The sequence below is a fragment of the Coffea eugenioides genome, chromosome 11 (assembly GCF_003713205.1).
Source record: "Coffea eugenioides isolate CCC68of chromosome 11, Ceug_1.0, whole genome shotgun sequence".
Classification (NCBI taxonomy): Eukaryota; Viridiplantae; Streptophyta; class Magnoliopsida; order Gentianales; family Rubiaceae; genus Coffea; species Coffea eugenioides.
In genome coordinates this window covers 29,342,545-29,365,746 of record NC_040045.1, presented here as the reverse complement: position 1 = coordinate 29,365,746, position 23,202 = coordinate 29,342,545, and the positions used below count along the sequence as shown (strand labels likewise).

The following is a 23,202-nucleotide window of genomic DNA, read 5'->3' as shown; positions in this document are numbered from 1 at the left end:
ATTTGTTATCTTTAATAGAAAGTGAATTAATAGTTTTTAAGAAGTAGAGAAAACGAAAAAAATGTTCAAAATATTTTATGTTTTAATTATCTATTGTTCTCTGATTTTCTATTTTGTAGATAGTTTTTCAGAATTGTAGAATTAAATACTCTCATTAATTTAAACAACTATTGTATTATTTTCTTTGTTAATTTAATTTATTATCTTGAATCACCAGACTAATCCACACGTGTCCCATACCAACCTGCCCAAGCCGTGTCCGTGTGAGTTGTTTCATCGGAGATTCAATCCTTAGCAGTGGTACTCACATAACTAGGTTACTACTACCAGACCATTGCCCCTGACCAAAGCCCCGGGGGGCAATCGCTATTTGCGATTAGGGTTAGTAAAATTGTAAATGGACTGGTTGCTTGCTCCATAAACACCCCCCTTAGACTTGATAGTTGTCTTCTTGTTACGATTTAGTTTTATCAAGTCTCAAGGTTTTTTTTCCCCTGAAAAAAAGTCTCAGGGTTTGATGCGTAATTTGGCCTAAAATCGAGTAACATTAATTATAATTATCCCATCGCAAAAAAAAAAAAAAAAAACCCCATTCCTTGGGCAGCAGGCTTCTTCCCTAATTCTCCCAATTTCCAAATTCCATTCAGATAAGGACTTAACTTCTTATTCCCAAAGAAAAAGAGATTGAAAGGGAAAAATGATTTGGAAAAGGAATTAAATGTGATATATCCCCAGTCCCTCTACAAAGCCCCTTTCTTTCCTCTTTCAAGCTTAAGTTTGCGAGAGAGGAAAACTCAGTATACTTTATTAAACAAAAAAAAAAGAGTAAAAACGATGGACGGAGTTTTATCTCCGGCCGATCAGCAGAGCTTAGTCTCTTCGTTTCTGGAAATCGCCGTCGGCCAAACTGCCGATACCGCTCGTCAATTTCTTCAGGTCGGATATACACACTCCCTCTCTCGCTTAGGGTTTATCTTGCGGATCTGATGATTTATTGAATTCGCATTGTTGATTTTGTTGCTATAATTGTTTCGTTTTTGGCTGAAAATATGTTGAATTTTTTTTTTTGTTTCTAGTGATATTTTGTTAGTGTAAAAGGTCTGAACTGTTTTCGGTACTTGTATCTATTTGATGATGATGAATGATATGAAGAAGATAATTTGAGCAAAAATAGTTAATTGATTGAAAAGCTTAGAAGCTGATTATCTCAATTTGACAGTTATTCGAGAATAACTTATGAAGGTTGCAGCTAAGATAAACCTGCAAAGTCTGATTTGTTGTATGTTATAATAGAAATATGGGGTTCTGCTTCTAGTGGCGATATGCATGGTCCCGCTTACGGGGTTCAAATCAATACATTATAAGAAGAAATATCTATTTTTGTTATTATTTTTTGGGGTTTTGGAGAAAGAATTGTGGGATTGGATAAGGATTGAGATGACAGAGGGTTTAAGAGTATGGTTCTTTTCTGTTGTGCCATTTATCAAAATGGTGTTTTGCTATATTAGAAGTTTCTAATGGTCGCAGAATATTTGTGGCACTTATGCTGGCTTGTCCCATTAATGCAGTAAAAAGGTAGTCTTTTTAGCATGAGGAAAAATGAAACGTGATGAGAATTCTGGATTTCCTTGTGAAATAAAACTGGGATGTTTGAGGTCTTCGTTTTTTTTTCTCTCTCTTTCCTTGGACAGTGTATATAGTTTTATGATAGCTCTGGAAATTCCTCATCAAGCTGATAAAAGAAACCGTAAAGTTCTACTTTGAATGCAATTGTTTTGAAATAAAGCAAGATGCCTTTCACTTAGATAGACAAACTGGGATGTTTGAGGTCTTCCTTTTTTTTTTTTTCTCTCTTTCCTTGGACAGTGTATGTAGTTTTACTTGATAGCTCTGGAAATTCCTCATCAAGCTGATAAAAGCAACTGTAAAGTTCTATCGGTTATATCTAGCTAAAAAGACAGCAGACTTTGCCTTAGCTTCTTAGAATTGAGGCAATGCAATAGCTAATCCTGCTTGTCCTTTGTAACAGAGTTTGTGAAAAAAGGTAAGATGGACAGGCAGGAAGTGTAGGATTTTGTTTTTGAAACATGATAGGTGGCAATATGTACTCCTTGTTAAATGCGTGGATGATGAACTTCTTATATTTTAAATATAAAATGATGAAAAACTTGAGTACTTCATTTGATAATTTACTGTCTTACATACCCCTTTTAAAAGTTTTCAACGATGATGCACAATATTTCACTTTATATATAAAAGGGAGATGCACCAATGTTGCTTTTTGGTTGCTTCAGTTACTGGGAATTTCCTTCCTACTTCCATCAAACATGAGAAGCACCCGTGCATATAGCATAACAATTCTTCTTTGTTGCATGGACCAACAGTTACTTCATTCACAAACTTTGTTCCCAAGTAATATAGAATTTTTGCTAACTTCGCTGCCTGTAATATGTGTCATGTTGCATACCAGTAAACAGATTGACACCTCACACCCAATCTTGAGTGCACATAACATAGATGAAAAATATTAACTCTAAAATGTAGAAGCAAAGCTTAATATTTTTTAGTAAGGAAGAAAAACATGGAAGATTTAAAGCAATTGTTGAGCTCAGTCATTATGTTGAAAATCTGGTGCAGTATTTGTTATTCTTACAGTGGCATTTTACTGCTGCAATTTAAGAGACATCTAAGTTCAATAAATTTGTTAAAGAAACTTATGGACATTTAGAGGTAAAGTCTGTAAGTCTTTCAAAATACATTTACAGTATTTTTTTCTAAATGTTGACTGCTGTACAGCTTTTTCCTTCAAGATTTATTTTTGGCATTGGAGGCATTGGTTTTAAATGTGGAAATAAGTTGTTGAAGTATAGTTTGTAGTTGTAACTGCATTGATTTGTGAAGCAAATTTGAGTATGTTAAATTGGCTTAAACATGGAGGAGTTGAATCTAATGAATAGTATTTGCTGCACGTAGAAGAACATATCCTGTTATCATAATTTAACCAGGCAGGGTCTTTAATTGCATCTCTAACAAATTTTGAAAATACGAAGACATTCTGCACAGTTCACATGAATGATTAACTTGAAAATCTATTGTTAAATATAAAACTTAAAGAGTTTGGTCCCTCTTAAAAATTCTGTCTTGATGTTGGAGTCCTAGCTTTTTTCATTGTGAACTTCTTGTTCTTATTTGTGATCTGAATTTGATCTCTTTGTAAACTAGACTCAGTAGTTATTATCTTTTTTCTATTGAGTGCTACTTGAAGTAGTGATTTGCAGTTGTGGTAAACTTTGAAGAGGAGGCTTTGGCCTTCAACATCTTTGAGAATTATTTGCTATTGTTTTAGTCAGGGAGCCAAACTTTGGGGGGTCCATATATATCAATGGTTAACAAATTTAGAATGTTTGACCTTTTATTTAAGAGTACTTTTTTGAGTTGTACTTCCTTTAAAGGTGGATTAAATAAAAGGTCAAACATTCTCATGTAATCCACCTTTAAGTCTTTCAAAAATAAATCTTGAAGAGTTGTACTTCCTCAGATACATCCTCAAGTAAAGGTGGATGACTTTTTTCCTTGTTGCCAACTGTTGGAAAGTTTGCTTTCTGATTATGTGAAAATTTTGATAGTCAATATTCCCTGCTGCAGGCCACAAGTTGGAAGCTTGACGAAGCTATTCAGCTTTTCTATATAGGAAATGAGGGTGGGGCGGCAACATCATCTGCACAATCTCCACAGTTGGAAAGTGATTTACCCTTGGATGATCCAAGCTTGAGGAGGTGAAAAAAAATTTATATGGCTAGATTGTCCTTCTATTGTTTCTGTGTCTTCTTTTTTTATCCTCTTCTCGTTTCTACTTGTTTTCTGAGGATGGATAAATTTTGGAAAGCTTCAAAATTGTGGAGACTGAATGTAGAAATTAGCATCTCCCAAACCATAAAGAAATTATACATCAGTCTAATGCATTTCTTTTACAACATGGCTTATTACAGTGGAACAAGAACAGACTTGGAAGACCAAAATATAAGACAAGGTGATGGAGATGATGTACGGCCACCTTTACCTGTAATAAGGGATGTACTCTATGACAACACAATGCTTTTTGGGTATGTCCTGATTCCTGGCATTCGGTGTGCTTTTCCTGGAATAGTTGAATGTTAAGAGCTGTTAATTTTAGCATATGCACTATTTTCTTCTTTTGAGCTGTGTTAGTGATGTAGATAACCTCATGGATGATTGTTCCTCATGCTTTTATGTGAAGAGGTATTTTGTATTACAGATACCTAAAATACTTTTGTGGGAAGAGGGATTACATTTTATCTAATTTCCTTCTCTCCAGATTCAGTTGTTCTTAAAACATTTATTTGCAATTGTTGTGGAAGAACATTTCGGATATATTCAATCTTAAAAGTAATCGTGCTTCATTTTTGAAGACAAGACTGAATTATGGATGTTATATAGTGAACCTCTGTTAGTCAACCAGAATTTGAGAGATTATGGTACTATGCGAATGCCCTCCTTTGGGACTGAATTTTTGTGAAACAGACTTGATCAAAATGAGGTTAATTACTTTAGCATGTGTTTTGTTGTTTAGTTACTTTTGTTGTCGCTATAAAAACTTTTTTTTCCTCCCTTTTCATTTTTTGAAGTGCGTCAAGAATGGGGGGTTCATCTAATGAAGCTCGTACAGTAGTCCCCTTCCGCAATTTTGAGGAGGAATTGAAACGACCTGGTGTCTGGGAAACAGAGAATGGTTCTGCATCTACTGTGGACAAGTCTCAATATAATCTTGCTTCGTTATATCGTCCTCCATTTGCTTTGATGTACCAGGGATCCTTTGAAAAGGTAAATGGCTTAATTTGGAAGAGCCCTGCAGTTTTTTGGCTGAATAAGTGTTTTTTCTGTTGATTCTTTTTTTGATTTTCTTGGGGTCCTCTTTCTTTTTTAATATTTTCGAGCTCCTTAAATTGTTTAACTTTCTAGACCTCTTATCATTTCCCTAAAGCTTTTATAAAGGTGTTTCAGTGGTTTAACTAATTATACAATTGTGAGTATTTCTTATTTGTGGCCAAGTGGAACAGACCGGAGAATGCACTAATGGAATGTGTTGGTCAAATTGATCACCAGGATTCTAACTTTATTATAGAGTTTAGGAACAACATATACCCCATCTGTGAAGGGAATAAAGGTGAGCTCAAGGAGGTCAAACTTCAGAGAGCAATGAATTGTTTTTCGACTTGTCGTTGGACAGGAGAGTTCTCAAGTAATATTAAATGAGCTGATAGTGTTCAAATTTTCTTTAGGCAATTTTTGCATAGTGAATATGATCATCTGTATGTGTTTTGATAGGATCTAGGATTGAGTCTCTGGTCCCCTTCCTCTTGAAGCTTCTGGAATGTTGTTAGTCAACGCCTGCAAAGACTGGTAGATTTCTAAGGATATATGAAGAAAGAGGGTAGTAAACTGGAGGTTGTGATTGAATGGTTGAAAGTCTCTGTGTATTCCTGAACTTTTGCAATATTATTGTTCAAGATTCCTGAATTTGTGCTATCAAGTTTCTTGGTTTGTATTAAAGTCATTGATCACCCAGCGCAGTCCTTTTGTTGGGATGAGTCCATGAAATAAGGGAGATAACTATGCAATTCAGAATGGAAAAAGGGTCCCCTGGGAAGGGGGTATAAGATTGGGGTATGACAAGGAGAATTCCATTTTACCATGTGAGGCACCTGTATACCTCATGTCCTCATTGATGACAGTTTGGGTATTTCCTCCTTTGGCATATTTATGCTGTAGTTCGTTTGTATCACCACTTAAAATTTTGAGGTTAAACCTTTGCCATGGAATCTGACAACAGTTTTTGAGATCTTGTAACTCTGAAAACAGGGAATGGAATTACTAAAAGTGTTTTAATTCGCAAGCTTATAACTACAGACCAAGTATGGTTTGACTTATTGTTTGGGAAGGTAAAGCTGTTATGACAGGAGGCACCTAGGTTTGCAATCATTTTTTTTTAACTTGTGCAGTTTATTTTTAGTACACTGTGTTTCATCAAAGAGCTCCACTAAAGGATAGCTGTGATTAACTTATAGAATAGCTGAATTTTCGTTTCTTCATCTGGAGCTCTAGGTAACTGGTTGTGTACACTTGGCAAGTTTAAGATTGGAATGACGCCTGCTACTTCTGTAATTGATTAAAGCCCACCCTGTATTCAACTGCAATGGTGATTCTTGTATTTAAGGCTATCTTCTCAATGGGCAAATTTTTTCTGGAATCACAATAAACAATTCTCACAACATCCAAATGTAGTTACAGTCCTTATTCAAGATGAAATTTTTTTTTTTTGGGTTTTTGGAAGATTTATTCTTAGCAGTCTTTTATTTGTTAGGTGGTCGGATCATTCTTCTTCTCTATCTCCTCCTCGTTCTTTAATTTTTCTTAACAAATCCTCACATGAATCTTCATTGCAACCTGACTAATTCTTGTTGGACTTTTAGTGAGGCGCTTTGTTGTGGAAATGTGATCCTTTATTCTCCCTGATTTATATTTATAAGAATATTGCATGTCTGAATTGATTGTAATGGATTGTGGTTTCTGTATTTTATATTGATGTTAACTATGTTCTTTTTTTGTTTTGCAGGCAAAAGATGCTGCTAGATCACAGAACAAATGGCTTTTGGTAAATTTGCAATCTACGAGGGAATTCAGCTCGCATATGGTAAATTTTTCTGATCTCACTTAGCATCCTCCTTACTCTCTGTTCTTCCTCAACCAGTTCTTTTATGTGGGCTGACTTCCACCAATTTTGCTATTTACTTCTTTTAAAGCTCAATCGTGATACATGGGCCAATGAAGCTGTTGCTCAAACTATTAAAAGTAATTTCATCTTCTGGCAGGTGTGTTTTTCTTCTTCCTCCTAAAAAGTTTGTTCTGTATAAAATTTGTGTACCTCTCAGACTCTTGTATTACAAGTTCTTCATTAACAAATGACATATTTACATGTCTTAATCTCTGTCAATCAACATCAAATGTTGTATGTATGTGCATGTGCAGTGGTTTTTTGTTTAATTAAATGCGCAAGTGTTTATTTCAATGCTACTAGAAATCATTAGATTTTTCAGAGGTATTTTCCATGCTTTCACCCTTTTTTTTGCTTGTTTGACTATGTTCATGATGCCATTTTTATTAGGGAGAGGAGATTCTGTTTCTAGGTCAGATGTGGCATTAATTAAATATAGGGGACATTCAAGTTTTTTTAATTTTGAATAGTTCTATACTGATATTTCACTTTTTAGCTTTTGAGGAGCGTTATCCCATCTAACACCTTTATGTAAAGGATGTCAATCACTAGTGTAATTGGTATCATGACCCACTAGACAAGGCACTCAGGATTAAGCTAATAAAAAAAAGTTGGATATTTTCTTTCCACTAGACAAGGTATCACTAACGTTGCTTTCCAGAAACAGAGATTGATGAATCACCATGTAGGAAATGAAGCTGTCAAAGGTAGAAAACTCCTTTAGGTGATTTATTGGTTGTTGAGGTTAAACAAGCTTTAAAATGATTTCCTGTGTGAAACCGCTTCTATTTTTCTTCATTAGTTAGGAAACTCAATGTGATTGCTGTGGTTCTTCCATTACCTTTTTTTTCTGTGATGTCGTTCGTATATACAGGTATATGATGATGCAGAAGAGGGCAGTAAGGTCTGCACCTATTACAAATTAGATTCTATTCCTGTTGTTATGGTGATTGACCCTGTGACTGGTCAAAAAATGCGCTCTTGGCGTGGAATGGTTCAACCAGAAACTTTGTTGGAGGTACATTATTCATGCTTGTAGTTTGTAGACAAAGATCATGTTCTGCTGCCTAGAAGCTTTTATGTTTTTTGCTTTTAATAGTTTCTAAGTATGAAAATTATAATAAATTTCTGTTGACTGCTGTAGGATCTTTTACCTTTTATGGATGGTAGCCCAACAGATCATCATGTGAATCTATCTCATAAACGGCCCAGAGAGAGTCCTGTCATTCGTCCTCACCGAGTTCAAGGTTCCTGAAATCCTTTTTTCTCACCAATTACTTTCTGAGCTTTTTTTGGCTGTTTTTTCCCTATGCTATATAATATCTACTACTGCATTCAGTCTTTCTCTACCTTGATTAAATCACTGTTTGTGCAACAAAAAACAGAAATTATGGTTTCTGTTCATTTCAAATTTCTATATCTATTGTCAAAACGATCATTGTTGTTTTTTTTGCTATTGTACTCATTCATTTGTACTTGCTTTGAATTTTCATGTTATATTTGCTGGTATTTTTGAATTTCTTATTCTTTAGAAAGTGGTCTGTTGATCTTTGTTGGTTTTCCCTCGAAATCTTCTGCTTTAATGAGTTTCTTTTATCACGATGACATGCTACTAGGACCGTATGATTTTGTAACTGCAGCAGCAGTAGCTTTAAAGGATGAAACTACTACACATTATTAAAGTAATAGTTAATTCAGTCAACAAAGAGCTCGAGGAAATCTAAAATGAAAGACTGCCATAGTTGTGCTCATGCTACTGTTAGGGACTTTTTTTTTTTTTTTGTTGAAGATAATTGGCCTATTTGTAAGCTGGTATATCTCAATTAGGAGTCTTTTCTTGAGTTTTACTAGTATAGAGTGTTTGCCAATATAGCTATTTTGCACAAAATTAACACGGAGCCTATCTTGAGCCTTGGTTAGTTTTGCAAAATTTTCTAGGATCTTATATAGCTATATAGTTGTCTTATTAGATTTTTAGACTTTATTGCTTTCATGATTGGATGGGGAACATTTGCTTCCCTTTTCCCCCTATATTTTTGTGTGATGAAAGCGGGATTGCAGTATGCATCCTAAGATTTTTCAGTTAGATTTGCCTTTAGCTTTTTTAAGATTAATTTTTTTTGCAGATAGATATGACGAATTAAGTTTAGTTGGTTATTATTTTGTTCTGTTTCTTGTCTAATCCCCTGAACGCCATCTTGTTGATCTCTTTCTCCATTGTTACTGCTCCCTGTCGTGAAACTTATTCTTCTTCTGCTAGAGTTAGTAACCTGATCCTGTCTTTGAGCAGCATGGTGTTTAGAACGATGGAAATAGTTTGCATAAGCATACTATGTTTATATGTATTAAGAAAGAATGTTTATTTGCTGTTGCATAATATTGTTCAATTCATTTTGTTCAGGCGGCACAACTGTAAGGCCTAGAAATAGTGCTTCTCTTAAACTGTAAAATAGTTTTTGCTATATCTATGAGATATGCACGAAAACTTTCTTCTTGTTGCTTTGTGAGATACTGTTGATTAACTCCTTTAAGAATAGCTTTCTGAGATATTATTGACTAGTGCTCTTATCCTACAAAAGCTTTAGTGGTTGAAAGCTGTTTTCGGAAAGCAAATTTTAAACATGCATTTCCAGAATATCTTTTCTGACTTTTCTAAAGCAGAGCTACTTACTTAACAACATGATCATCACATTTTTCATGATTTTTTTTTTTGTGCTTGACATGGTATTAAGTATCCATGCAGTACTTAAAGGTCATTGGTGCGGCTTTTAATTTGTTTTTGAAGCTTTGAAAGCTCAGTTTAGGTGCCCCATTATCTTTGAATTGCTAACATCTTCTTCCACTGATTATTCCTGTCTTACTTGTCCATTTTATTTTTGTTAAATATCCTCTTTGACATATTTTGGGTACACTTGAACTTCTATTGCACCCATTTTACTTTACCAAATGCTGCCTTGAGGATGAAAAATGGAAATTGAACTGGAATTTTTCTTGGATGTCAGGTGAGACTGAAGAAGATGAGGATATGCTTCGGGCATTGGCTGCTTCAATGGAAGGTGTGAAAGATATGGATAAAAAGGAAGCTGATGATGTTGACGAATCACCACAAACATTGTTAACCAAGAACCCTGCTTATCCACCACTGCCCGAAGAACCCAAGGGTGACAAGAATCTTCTCTGCAGGGTTGGCGTAAGGCTTCCTGATGGACGCAGACTTCAGAGGAACTTTCTTCGGTCTGACCCAATTCAGGTAAGATTTCGATCAATACTTTTAGTAGTATGAAGTGTAGTAAGTTTACTATTATCACTCCTTCAGGGAGGGACCTTATACATCCATGTTCATGTGTTGATTTGGTTTGCTGAATGTGAAAAATGGTGAGGATCAGTCATTTTATGTCATGGAAGGCCATCAATTTGAAGGCAAATAGGAGATTGTGCTTTCGTTTTGTTCTACTATAAGGATACACTACTACTTTTCCAGTTGCATAACAAGCAGAATTTTTCGGTCCCGATTTATGATGATTAAGTGACCATCTGATAGGGTTTTGAGCAGCCGGTTTTTTACCTGCTTCTAAAATAGGATTAGCTATTTACGAGCATGTCATTTCAAATGCTGTCCATTCCATTTACTTAACTGCAGTAAAATTCACTTAATGCTCTTAGTGCTGTCAATTTGGAAGCGCTCTTTGCTTATTTTGCTTTTTCTGTGGTTTCAGTTGCTGTGGTCTTTCTGCTGTTCTCAGCTGGAGGAAGCCAAGACAAGGCCATTTCGCTTGACACAAGCTATCCCTGGGTCCAAGTCCTTGGACTACAGCATAGATTTAACATTCGAGGCATCAGGGCTTGCTAACTCCATGATATCAGTTACATGGGAATGAAGACAAGGTTCAGAGTCAGCGGCTAAAATTGTGCCAAAAAGCTTCTGTTATTTGACTGCTGTAATCTTGTAGTATCCCTTCTTTTGTTGCTATTTCCTGACTTTTTGAGTCTCTTGGAAGGGAAGGCTGTGGAATGATTGAAGTTATACGTTCCCCTTGCGTATCATGTAAATATTGGACAGTGGATTTTCTATATTTATATACACACATATATATATCTGAGAGTTTTGCTCCTCCTCAATCTACATTTGGTTGCTCTATTAAACGCGCTTTCTTACCAAAGGTAGAATTCTAATAATCTTTAAAGGTAAAAAGTAGCTCTATTTCAGTCTACATTTGTGTGTGTGTGTGTGTGTGTGTGTGTGTGTGTGTGTACGTTGGATTATTTAAAAAATCTCTCTGAAGATTTCTGCTAATACCACGTAGCATGTGGGAAATTTTAAAATTATTACTTACCCTCCAGTTAGAGATTGACTATTATAGTATACGAATTGGCAAAATTACCTTCATGATATTACCAATTCTTTAGGCAAAAAATATGGAAGACAAAACCCCTAATACCTGAAATAAAACAGCTATTTTTACAATCTTGTAGTAACTGTTTAGGCCAAAAAAAATCAAAACAGTAAGAACAATGGGTGTTGAAACAATCATTTTTTGCTCTTAATATCACCTAACACTTCTAAAGTTTTAAAAATCTCACTTACCTTCCTTATATTTGTTATTTGTGTAGCAAAATTTTTAAAAATCCTAAACTACCCTTCACTTGCTAAATAAAAATATTCCTAAATCACTTTGTTCACTTCAAGAAAACTATCATTTCAAAAATAATCTCTTGTAGTACTACCACATCACATGCTATATTCCATAAAAATATAAATTTGAAAAATAAAAATGATATTTGAAAAGAAATATATTTGCATCAATTTTATTATATATGCTCAAAACTGACTTATTATGAATTTCTATTTTTTCAACATTTTTTCAACCCTTACGCAAACTATTAAATGTACCAATCATTATAAAAATTAACTTAAAATAAGCAAATAAATCATACCCCACTTTATCACAATCACAAAAGGTAAAAGATAAACAAAATTTAGTTTATTATAATGTATAATAAAATACTACATAGTCAATCCAAAAAATATGAGTAAGAGAGAATTATGGAGAAAAGGAAAAACGAAGAAAGTGACTCTTGTTTTTTTTTTTCTTTTTTTTTTCAAATTTTGAGCTCCATTTATTTGATATGTTGTGAATTATATGCCAAATGAGGGTTAATATAGTCTTTTTATAATTATTAGGGGAGGTAAGTGATATTTCTAAAACCTCAGAGGGCCAAGTGATATTAAGAGAAACCTCAAAGGAGTTTTCTGATATTATCCCTTTCACATAATAAGCGTGAGTATGGACTATGTGAATTAGGATAGAGTTATGCAAGTTCCACTATTTAAGATAGCTATCACTCCCACCGAAATGGTCATTCTCGTTTCCTAAAGCTAACATGGAAATAAATTTTCATACTCCAATTTTGCTCTCCTATGCTCTTATCTCGTTTTGTTGCATGACAAAGCTTTGAAATCTTTGTTTTATGACCACAATTGCGAAGCCTATTTTGCGTATATTGTTCAATCATTTGGCGGACTAAAGAAAGTTGTGATTATGCTTCACACATGTAAAGTTTCGTTTCTTGTACGAAATGTATTTATTTGTATAATCACAACTCTATTTACTTTAATTAATTAATATAAAATTAATATAATCCTTATTTGCCTAAAGCAACATAGGATGATGGGTGAATTAGGTTAATTAGGTTGATTAAAATTTTAAAATTATGAACTCACATTAAACAAGGCACAAAGATATTATCACAAAGTAATAAAACTAATAAACAATGACAACAAAGTAAAAGGGTATGTAAAGAAATGTAAACTGTCCATTTTATAGTGTGGTTTGGTTATGTTTACTTCCAATCTTTCTCAAATTTAGTGATTCTTTCACGAGACTGTATCTTCCAAAGAGTAAGACGACAACCTTTGTACGATTGAGGTAATTCAATTCAATCTCCTTGAGCCTCACTAGCTCATTGAGATTTGGATTATAGTCCTCCCTTGAGAAACTTCTCTCAAGTACAATGAAGTTCTCAAATTTGAACACTATTGTTGATGGACAATTTAAGCTATGAAATGTCGATTTTGGGTAGCTATCCAAGATCAGCTTCCATCTAGTTTTGTCATTTGTGGCATGACTATTAAACAATGAAAACTATGTTCAAAATTTTCTGATTGAATGTGACTTAGGTAATGGAAAATTGGGGGTTTAGGATAAAATATAAATGCTCCATCTGGAGGGTAAAGGGTTATTTCTGTGTGCGTGTGCATATTTGTCTGTGCTTATATCTTTTTAGGAGGTTATTGAAAATCATGATTTAATCAGATTAATTCAGCATTTACTATATAGTTGAATTCTATTTCAACTTCTCCTATTCAACCATACCAAAAGTTTGTATGTATATGAGTATCTCTTTTTTTTTTTTTTTTTTTTTTTTCTGGTCTTTACTTGTCTTATCCAGAAAATAAGGAAGGCATAATGCATGCTTCCTGATTGAACAAATAAGCTACATAGATGAAATTCGAACAACTTATTTCAAAATTAAGTACGATGTCAAATCTTGGTTGCTAGGACATGTGAAAAGAAAAAGAGATTGGGGAATAGTTCCAACTACGCTAGATAATAGTACTCCAGCAATATGAGACTTGTGCAATCTGCAATATTGGTACAATATCTGAAACTTGTTTTCACCCATGACTTTTGTGTCAAAATAGCTAATTTTCTTGATCTGCAGCTATAGGAGATACAGAAATGCATTCCAAGTTTATGGCCTTCTTAAGCACATAATCTACCAGCTTGATTTCTTCATCACTTCCTCCAAAGTTGGTTATCCACACATTCTGTAGTGATTGTAAGGCATATTCATAGTTGGCTTGCTGCATGTTATAACCGCTTGAAGCCTTCTTTTTATCAACGTCCCAAAGCTGCATTTTTGTGGAAATCTCAAATTAGATTATCTCCACTTCTGAACAGAATTTAGCAATTTCCCATAAAAATGTTATTATGAGGACTTTTATTGGGAGGATGGGGGAGAAGATTATGCCAGGAAGGGGAATAAAAACTACTACAATTCATTTGTCATTTCTTGAAGAGAAAACAAGATTTTAGATACCAAGTTGAATTACATGAAATAAAAATAAACATGTTTACTATAAAGAATCATACAACCCAGAAAAGTAGTACCTTCAGCTTGATTTGAAGTGAATCCACATGGACGAGCAAGGTCCCAAAACGGACTGATATAGAAAGTATGCCTTGAAAAAGATCGATGAGATTAATTGATACTTCATCTGTTTTCACTTCTAAATGCTTGACATAATTCAGTGGAAGTTCAGCAACTTCCTTGAGCATCATCACACACTAGCACAAATCAAAAGAAGATGCCATTAGCACAAATAAGTGGCTGATGTACAAGAATATTTTCCTTTTGGAACCTTACCCTAGCCATTTCTTAGGATTATAATGTGGACACAATATTAGAAAGCCAAAATGTTTGCGTGAAGGAGTCCATACAACAACATAAAGAATATATTTGATTTAGTAATCCATGCAAACTTATATTCGATTTAGTAATCCATGCAAACTTAAAATTCTCTATAACTAAACTAGTATACTAAAAGTATTGACAGTACAAATTTCATTATATATTACCTTAAATATACCATTTATGTGTGCTTTTATACCATATCTTGCTAAACCTATGAGATCAACACAACAAAATAGAGAAACAAAGGATACACCTTACTTAGTAGCATTAATTATTTTTAATTCGATTAACATTAAGAGCATTACACACCATCATTGCCAACTTTTAATTTGTATGAAATCATAAAAAATTACATACTCATGGTAGTTTTGCAACCTTATCATGGAGGAAGATGGTCAGAGGGAAAACAAAAAAGGGGGTTAAATACTTCCCAATCTAGTCATCACATAAAGTTATGAAGCAGGTCAAATCAACCATGCCAAAAGAGAAGGAAAAGAAAAGTACGCATACAATTCTACAAGGGTCGCCCAGCCAATCAGATGAATAATTAAGTTGATAATTACATGGGGACACCAAGTTGAAAAAATTTGTTTAGTTTTCGAATAACTTTGAATTCCCAAGAGAAGAAAAGCTACAAATGTCAGTAGAGAGAATTGATTGTATTAACATAGATAAACAATATGTTGTGTTCTACATACATGCTTTATGAAACCTACATTGGTAGCTATGTGAACAAATGGAAAAAGTGAGAAAAAGGACATGATTTTCAAATAATAACATTCAGGGTTTTATTGATGTTGCAAATGCTGAACTCACAGAAGACTAAGGAAATGAAAACTAAGAAAGAGGCTCTATTGAGTCAAATTAACAGTACTATACAATTGAAATTGAGTAGATAAAGAATACAAAATTTACCTCTTCACAATCATGGATGAGCGTCATTGTCATGTCACCTGCTGAGGAAAACATCTGAAGAAAATCTCTTGTGCGGTGAAGTTCCAATATATCATGGGAGTGAATAAATCGCGTCCTCAAACTTAGTTTTACTTCAACTTTGTTGGACGTTAGTGGTCGAGAGAACTTCACCACTGGCCCTTCATACTCAAGCACCAGGAGATTTGTACACACAATTTTCCAATAATCCATGTATTTGCAGTTACATATGACAAGACACTTAACTGTTGAGCTGATTACATGAAGTTTCCTGAGAGTCTTGCAACACTTCAATTCCAAGGAGACAAGGTGCGGGAAAAATGCATTGGTGCACCAGAAAGAACCATCAACTATTTCAATATCGGAAAGGATGAGTGTTCCAAGATATTTGAAATAAGGGTCCTGAAATGCCTTAAATTCCAATCTTGAATGTTTCAAGGACACAGTATCAAGTTTCGTAGCCTCATGTTCATTCCCGACCATTGAAGCTACAAGAACTCCAGCTCTATTCATCAAGTAGGGACCCTTATAGAAGAATCTCTGGAGGTTTGGTAGATCTATTTCAATTTTCTCCAAGAGTCTGTTACACTTGACCAAAAAGTAGCGTATTTTGTTGTGATGAATCTTGGCAATTTTAAGCCCAAGACAACGCATCAAAGACAGGTTTTCAAGAGAAGGACATGCATTGATTAACTTGGGCAGAAATTCATCTCCAATAAGAGCATTTTTGATGGAAAGAGTCCTCAGGAAAGGCAAGTTCAAAACTTTGTAGGAATATCCAAGGTTGATGCCTACCACCTCAAATGATTTCATAGATGAACAATGAGAAAAGATTACCTCTGGAAGTACATACAATGTGTTCCAACAACTACGATATTTTCCATTTGAAAACCTCAGGTCAAGAGCTTGCACATTTCCCTTGGTTGCTTCATCAAGAATTTTGTCTATCAGTTGGTCGATTTCCCCATTACTAGGAAATGTCATTTTAACACTGAGTTTTTGGAGATGAACCATTTGGCGTCGCACCAAGCATAGCTGCAAGGCTTCCACAAACTTTTCTCTAGATGGATAATTATCTTCATTGAGATCAATGATAGGAAATGTTGTGAAAAGCATATTCCAACGTTTGGATAAAAGTGACATGCTCCAGACATCTTCTATAGAGAGCAATGAGAGAATATGGTGATTCAAGTGGTCTGGTAGAGAGCTTAATCTGTCAGCACTTGTCTCATCTTTATCTTCTTTTGTCTCTTGAATCCTATTATTTTCATTTCCTTTCCTTCTTTTGCATACCATTTCCATTCTATTTGTCTTGAGAAGCTGATGAAATCAAAGGAAGGACCAATTTTGGTTTTATTAGCAAGCTTTTTTAAAGTTAAACTAGTGAAAACAATCAAGAAAGAAGACGAGTAAAAAAACAACCTATAAAATACATCTACAAAATTTTCCCAGAAAGACAATTCATTAAATCAATAAAAGATTCAAAGAAAACAGATAGCATATGTAGGTTTTCGTACCTTTTCAATCAAAAGAAGAAAATATTCAGCAAATGTTGAGAGTTACACTAAGCTAGAATTGAACCCGAGTTCCTGTGCCTCCCCATTTTCCACTCCAAGTGCCAAAGTTCACAGCATCAAAAGATGATATATTAGAAAGAAATGCAAATGAATGGGGGAGAGACAAAGAAAACAAGCAATGGGATAGCAAATTTCTTCCTTGTATGATTGTGTACCTATATAAGCGATAAACTAAACTAGTCTTAACGGAATAAACATTTTTCATTTAATATGCTATGTCATCCTTCTTTCTAACTAGAAATCGAGTAAATGCCACTTCAACAACCTTTCATGGTTATCCAAAATTCGAACTAGATGGATGTTTGTAATCCCAACCATTCTTTTAATCTCGAACTCAATAAGGAAGGGAGTAATTCAGCAAAATTTTTTTGTTGTTGATTCTTTTGAGTAGTGCTTCTTCATCTATACTACCTATTAGTACTAATGATTGTTTGTAAAAGAAAACACCAAGTAGCTAGCTTAAAACAAAGAATTTGTTTTTACGGTTTGATCAGTATATCGAATAGAAATTTTGTATGCGAAGGAACAATTGGAAAAACAAGGACTTAAAATTGTATAAAAAGCTAGTCCATCAATTCAGTATTTTCTAGACATCATTTCAGGTTTTTATTCTTGATTTGAAGAACTAGACAAGAATAATATTAGACAAAAAGGTGAAAATAGTTGCGGCTTCTAATGGTTACAGTGTCTGAAATAAATTCAAGGAAGTTTGATTGAATGAGAATAAACGAAAAAAAAAAAAATACAAGAAAGCAACTTATAGCTTTAATTCGGCATTACTAGATCTTACCTGTGAACTTGAGATTGACAATTTTGTGAAGAATGGTAGAAGCTTTGAACACGAGAAGTTTTCACCAATATTTTGTTGTTTATACAATGACATGTAATAAGTGATGTATACCAGGAAATATGTTACGTAAATTGAACCTACCAATTTTCCTTTTTACTAGTTTTGGCATCATTCACAATCTTTAATCTTTTAGTTGGACATTTATATGACAATAAAGAGTGAATCTCCTAGTATTAAAATTTACAACTAATCACATGTGGAGAAATGAATCAATTTAATTATGTTCTTAATAGGATCCATACGGTCATGAACAGCAAATTTATTTTAACTTTTTTTGTAGAGTGCACTTTACTTCTCACATGCTGTATGAATCATAATGTATGCTTTAAACTATTAAGGAAAGAATCTTATTGGAAAAAGATTAAGTGAATGTAGTGCTATCTTTTTTTTTTTTTTTAATAAAACCAATCAGTATGAATGGCTAATAGCATTCTACAGGAAAACTGCAGAAATTGAAAATGCGGGCTCAGAAATACGCGACTTGAAGTCGCGTATTCCATTCTGCAACAACAAAGAAGAAAATGCGAGCTTCAAAAGGCGACTTCAAATCTCGTTTTCAACAAAGAATGTAGTGCTATCAATTAGGTGGATTAAGGAATTTTTGTTAGTTACCTCAAATGTGAAAGTTATTATGTCTTACTGTACACAGAGGGAGAGCCATTAGTTGGATGTAAACTTATTTTTTAAAAACCTTTTAAATGTTTAATTTTATCCTCACAAAAATTTAATTTTACCATTCTAATCTAATCACCTGACCATCCATAAGCTTTTATTGCCAACTAACACAACCACAACTAAATTCCACCCTAATTATCTAAATTCATATTGCCCACATAACCACCCATGAGTAATATATCTATCAAATTAGTTTTAACATCCTATTAAAAAAAAAACTATTAAAAGATCAGTGTTTTTTCTATTCTAGTTGATGAAAATTTTATACTCAATTGTTTTATATAAGAAGTGATTTTTACAAAATTGAAAAGACAAATTGCACAGACATCGATGTGCTCTCAACACTAGTGATTACTGTTATAGTAGAACAAATTTCTTGGTGTTTAACATATATGTTATAATCAATAAACTTCACTTGAGGGAGAGGAGGGGAGGGTTTGGTTGAATGATGAGATGGAAGGAATTATACGTAAAAGGTCTCGAATTTAGTATCTCCTACTTATAAAAAAGAAAATTATAAAGAAAAAAATTTGTTGGAGGTTTTTTTTCCTTTGGGATATGCTAGAGTTACAATTATAAGTGAGCATGTCCATTACTGTAGCAAATAATTACTGTGCAATGAATGGTTGAATTTTCAAAACCACACAAAAGCAGTGCTAAATTAAAAAAGGATACATATTCAATTTTGTTAAAAATCTTGAAATCAATAAATCCTTCTATTTCATTAGCAATCAAATAACAGTGCGACAACCACAATTTTGCCGCAAACTCAAATCACGCGATTATTGGATGGTGATTAATTTACTTTTAAGTAACTGGGGATGTGTATACGGTGGTTAATATCCTGATAATATTATAAAATTTTATTTTTTATTCTTTTGTGAAGCTTTCGTCTACATTGATTTTTTATGATATCTCCATGACATCAGCATTTACGATCATTTCAGTGCAATTCCAAGATTGGCGCGCGGGGAAATTCGAGTAGATAGGTTAGGCATTTTGTCTATCAGGAGGAGAAAAGTACACTAACCTATGGGAGGATTTAGTTGAGAGTTTTTAATTTTAATTCTTTTTGCTTTTGGGTTTGTTGGCAGGGAATTTTCGTTCATTTGTAAGGGGAAACTTTGTCAAAATTTTCTAAAAATAAAATAAAATAAGATTTTGATAAAAAAAAAACACACATTCATGTAGGTTGCATTAATCTGCTAATTTTCCATTTTTGTTTATAATTAATTTACTTTTAATCATATATGACGATACAAACAAATTTGTATCTTGTTGGAAGTACTCTGAACTATTAATAGTTGATTTGGTAAGAATTTCTTAGGAAATAATTTAAGGAACTTGCTTGTATAGTCTTCAAAGCTACTGGATCTCAAGATACAGTTTCAGCTCTCCTTGTATTAGGTTAAAATTTTCTAGGTACAATGTCAGGAAAATATCTCAAAATAAACACAAGTGTTGACTAGAAACGTACTTGGACAATGAAGCATGATTTGCCAAAAAGCTTCTTCAAGAAAGTAAATAAAATGGATCAGAATTGAAGGAAAGCTTTAATCACCATCAGATACTTTCTTTCCAGGAATGAATGAATATTGGGCTGGTTATTTAAAAAATGAAAAAAAAGGATCAAATTAAGCTTAATTCATGAAGAAATAAAAAGAACCCCATTACCAGAATGTTATATTTTTTATATGGATCCTCAATAATTACTAGAGATTTTAAGCACGAATGGTTTAGTAAAGCATTTTAAAACAGAACAGTAGAATGGGAGAAGTTTTCTCAGAATAATATAAATAAGCAAGGACTATCTCGCTGGTTCCAATCTTTTGGGGGATAGTCAAAACAATGATCTTTTTACTTTACATCTACTTCACTCCATATTCCACCTCCACCTTTGATTATCTGACTTCTACAAGCTCTGTTACTGACTGAAGTGGGATGTAGAGAAGCAAGCGACAATGGATAAAACTAGCAGAAATGTGTCCTAGTCTCTACGTAATTGATTTGGAAACTGTCTGCCTTCTGAACAATGCAAATTTGTAGAGTCACTCATTTGTAAATTTATAATTCATCAGTATAAACTATGGAGCTTACTTCAAAAATGAATTGAATAGCAGAAACTTGAAAGGCGATTGTGTTAGAAGAGCCAAACTTTAGTAGAAAGCAAGTACAAGTCATGAAGAGAGTAAAGGACATTGGTTTTGAAAGTTCACAGTCATGAGAATGCCTGAAAACACATTTTTTTTTATACAAAAGGAGACCCTAAGTCTTAGAAGGGGAAAGGGGAGAAGAGGAGAGTCTGAAAATCGAATCAAAGTCTTCATGACCACCTGACGAATATCCTTACCAGCTAAACTGAGTCATCGAGACCCTGAAAACACACTTTATTTGTATGCTCCAAATAGAAGATGTGAAGCTACCTTTCTGCTTGAGAAACTGTTCCTTCTTTGCATATGTTTATATTGCTGGAATAGGCTATATGATCTTAGAAAAGAATTCAGTTCACATAAAGAAGTTCAATTATGAAGGTGGGAGCTGTATGTTCGACATGCACATTCTTAGTTGGTTACATACCCTAATCATGGATAGCTAGATTAGAAGAAGAACTGAACTTCCATAGTAGTTTGCTGCCTAGTTTGTCAATGTCATAAAAAATACTGCTAGTACTTGCAGGGGGAGCTGTCTGGTGGAAAATTATAAAGTTTAGAGTAACATTTTGCAATTTGATTAATTACGCATTACAGCAACCAGGATTAGGATTAAAAGAGCAAATGACATTAAACTAGGGTTAGAGAGGCAAAATTGTCGAAGGGATTGCAAAAGGGCTTCTTTGTCTTCAACAAGATTCAAGATTGAAGATCACATACATTGAAGGCAAGCAACATTCTATGTTGTGTTTGCCAATTGCAGAAAAGGACAAGCCATGCTTCAAACGTTTTGCTCACAATAACCAAGTATGCCACATGAAAGATTGTTCTAAGCAAAACATTTCAAAGGTCCATTAATAAAGTACAGTAATCAATGAACAATATCATCAAAAAAAGGTTAATGTTCCCAGAAAAAAATTATTTTTGCATGATTGCAAAACTAGTATAAGATACTCATTTTGGAACATTAAAATCACATACAAACTAGCCACATATTTAGATCTCCTTGAAACCCTATAATTTTTGCTAACTATTGGACTGTGTGGGAAATCTACTAACATTAGGGAAAATTTCATTAAAGACCTAACTTGATCAGATTTTTTGCCCTAAAAAGTTGTTAAACTCGTGTATCTTTAGTCTAATAAAGAATCTCAATCGAGAATTGGGCTTAGACCTTGCAATGATAAATTAATGTAGAAACTACAACATATTTTATGAAAGCCAATATTAATGATCATCTACAATCCTTTCCATGACCAATAATAGAAATATATTGAATAAACAGTGACAAAGGCTTCAATGAAGGATTACAAGCACAAGAATATAGACAGTATACTCCAATTAAAAGAACAACATCTACATTTCACTTGATCTCTATAGTTACATTGCTTGATTCTCGCGATGCCTAGAACAATTGCAACTTGATTAATTGAAATATTTTAGGACTCAGAAGCACAAAGATGCGTCAGCTGAAGAGCTTGTGCATTCTTTAGGAAAAACTTCACCAATTGAAGCCCTACAGAAGTCCCAAATTTATAATAAGCCAAACTTTTTAGACGATAAAGACAACACAAAGAGGCAATGTCCTTATCACTTTCAAGTCATCGTGGCTCCAAGATAATCTCGACCGAATACGAAAACAATTGGTTGCAACAAAAAATCCCAATACGAGAATTTATAACAACAATCTGGTAGGATTACAGCACTAAGTACAACTTTGAAGGAAAAAGGGACTAAATAGAGAAGGGCTTTGATGCTTACTAAATGAATTTAAAGATACCAACGGTCTGATGTTCTTGAAAGAAAGCCAATAAGTGTTGTTTTACTATCCATGAAGTGGGACTCAAATTTTAGACATGTGAGTTGATGAAACATGTGAAATTGAGTCTATATCTCCAACTCGGTCCAATAACTGCGTAGGACTTCATGCTTGAGCATAAGCTAGCTAGACATTGCTATAGCTAATTGCTGGCTTGTTTTATTACCAAGAGAAAACAGTTATCATAAAGGCAACAAATCAATACAATGTTTTATTTGTCCTAAGCAATGTTGGCAAGAGAGACAGGTCATAGTTAACTACTATAGTTGCTCTATCACACGAAATTACGTTAGAAAGATAGTCTATACCTTTTTTGTTATTTATTCTCTTATCACTAGAATTGCTTGAAAAGAGAATGAATTTATAAAACATCACAAATATGGGTACAATATTATGGGATTTCAAAACATTTTTTTAACAAACAAAAAGAGCGGTTCTTATCTCATTTGTAACTTGATTATAGCACTCACGTCAAGTTTCTTATACTAAAAATATATTCAAAATATGCAATGAAGTAATTGAATCAATCAAAGCATATAAAATAACCATGGCTTCTAGCTTAAAACCAGTTGACAATGAAAGAGTGGCTCAGGATCATATATATAATGTGGCTGGAGTTCCTAAGTTAATCAATGTGGGACATTTTATTTATTAACACCCCTTTGACACATGCCCGAATTGACTTGGACTTGAGGTACAGGTGAGTGGAACCTTAGAACCCTCAAAACTACAGGTTTTGTGGACTCGAGGTACAAATGAATAGAGCCCTAGCTAGAATCTTCAACTTGGAAAGAAAAGTTTGAGTCACCGGTAAAATTATAAACAGGTCGACAAATAAAACTTGAGGTTCAACTCTAATATCAAGTCGAGTAACCTACGTTTTTATCTTAAAATTAATTTGCAATGAGTGAAGCGGTTTAAAATCTTAT

At 33.8% G+C, this 23,202-nt stretch overlaps 2 protein-coding genes across 2 annotated transcripts; one reads left to right on the top strand and one right to left on the bottom strand.

Moving 5' to 3' along the window:
• Positions 1-599: 599 nt before the first annotated feature.
• Positions 600-10,912, top strand: LOC113751840 (plant UBX domain-containing protein 7-like). The gene is made up of 10 exons (XM_027295990.1): positions 600-936; positions 3,646-3,776; positions 3,990-4,103; positions 4,647-4,842; positions 6,635-6,712; positions 6,822-6,890; positions 7,668-7,811; positions 7,938-8,040; positions 9,796-10,043; positions 10,510-10,912. The coding sequence occupies exons 1-10, from the start codon at positions 835-837 to the stop codon at positions 10,669-10,671; spliced, it is 1,347 nt and encodes a 448-aa protein (XP_027151791.1). The 5' UTR covers positions 600-834; the 3' UTR covers positions 10,672-10,912.
• Positions 10,913-13,496: 2,584 nt separating this feature from the next.
• Positions 13,497-16,504, bottom strand: LOC113752213 (putative F-box/FBD/LRR-repeat protein At1g78840). Its single transcript, XM_027296342.1, has 3 exons — positions 15,185-16,504; positions 13,966-14,142; positions 13,497-13,706 (listed from the first exon to the last, which is right to left on the bottom strand). The coding sequence occupies exons 1-3, from the start codon at positions 16,502-16,504 to the stop codon at positions 13,497-13,499; spliced, it is 1,707 nt and encodes a 568-aa protein (XP_027152143.1).
• Between the last annotated feature and the right edge of the window lie 6,698 nt (positions 16,505-23,202).

Bases quoted from the DNA above. Each gene is read 5' to 3' on its own strand.
- LOC113752213 (XM_027296342.1), bottom strand. From the start codon at position 16,504: ATGGAAATGGTATGCAAAAGAAGGAAAGGAAATGAAAATAATAGGATT. The intron at 14,143-15,184 runs GTAAATTTTGTA...GATTTGTGCTAG, and splicing joins TCATCCATGATTGTGAAGAG to TGTGTGATGATGCTCAAGGA. The intron at 13,707-13,965 runs GTACTACTTTTC...ACAAAAATGCAG, and splicing joins CACTTCAAATCAAGCTGAAG to CTTTGGGACGTTGATAAAAA.
- LOC113751840 (XM_027295990.1), top strand. From the start codon at position 835: ATGGACGGAGTTTTATCTCCGGCCGATCAGCAGAGCTTAGTCTCTTCG. The intron at 937-3,645 runs GTCGGATATACA...TCCCTGCTGCAG, and splicing joins CCGCTCGTCAATTTCTTCAG to GCCACAAGTTGGAAGCTTGA. The intron at 4,843-6,634 runs GTAAATGGCTTA...TTTGTTTTGCAG, and splicing joins ACCAGGGATCCTTTGAAAAG to GCAAAAGATGCTGCTAGATC.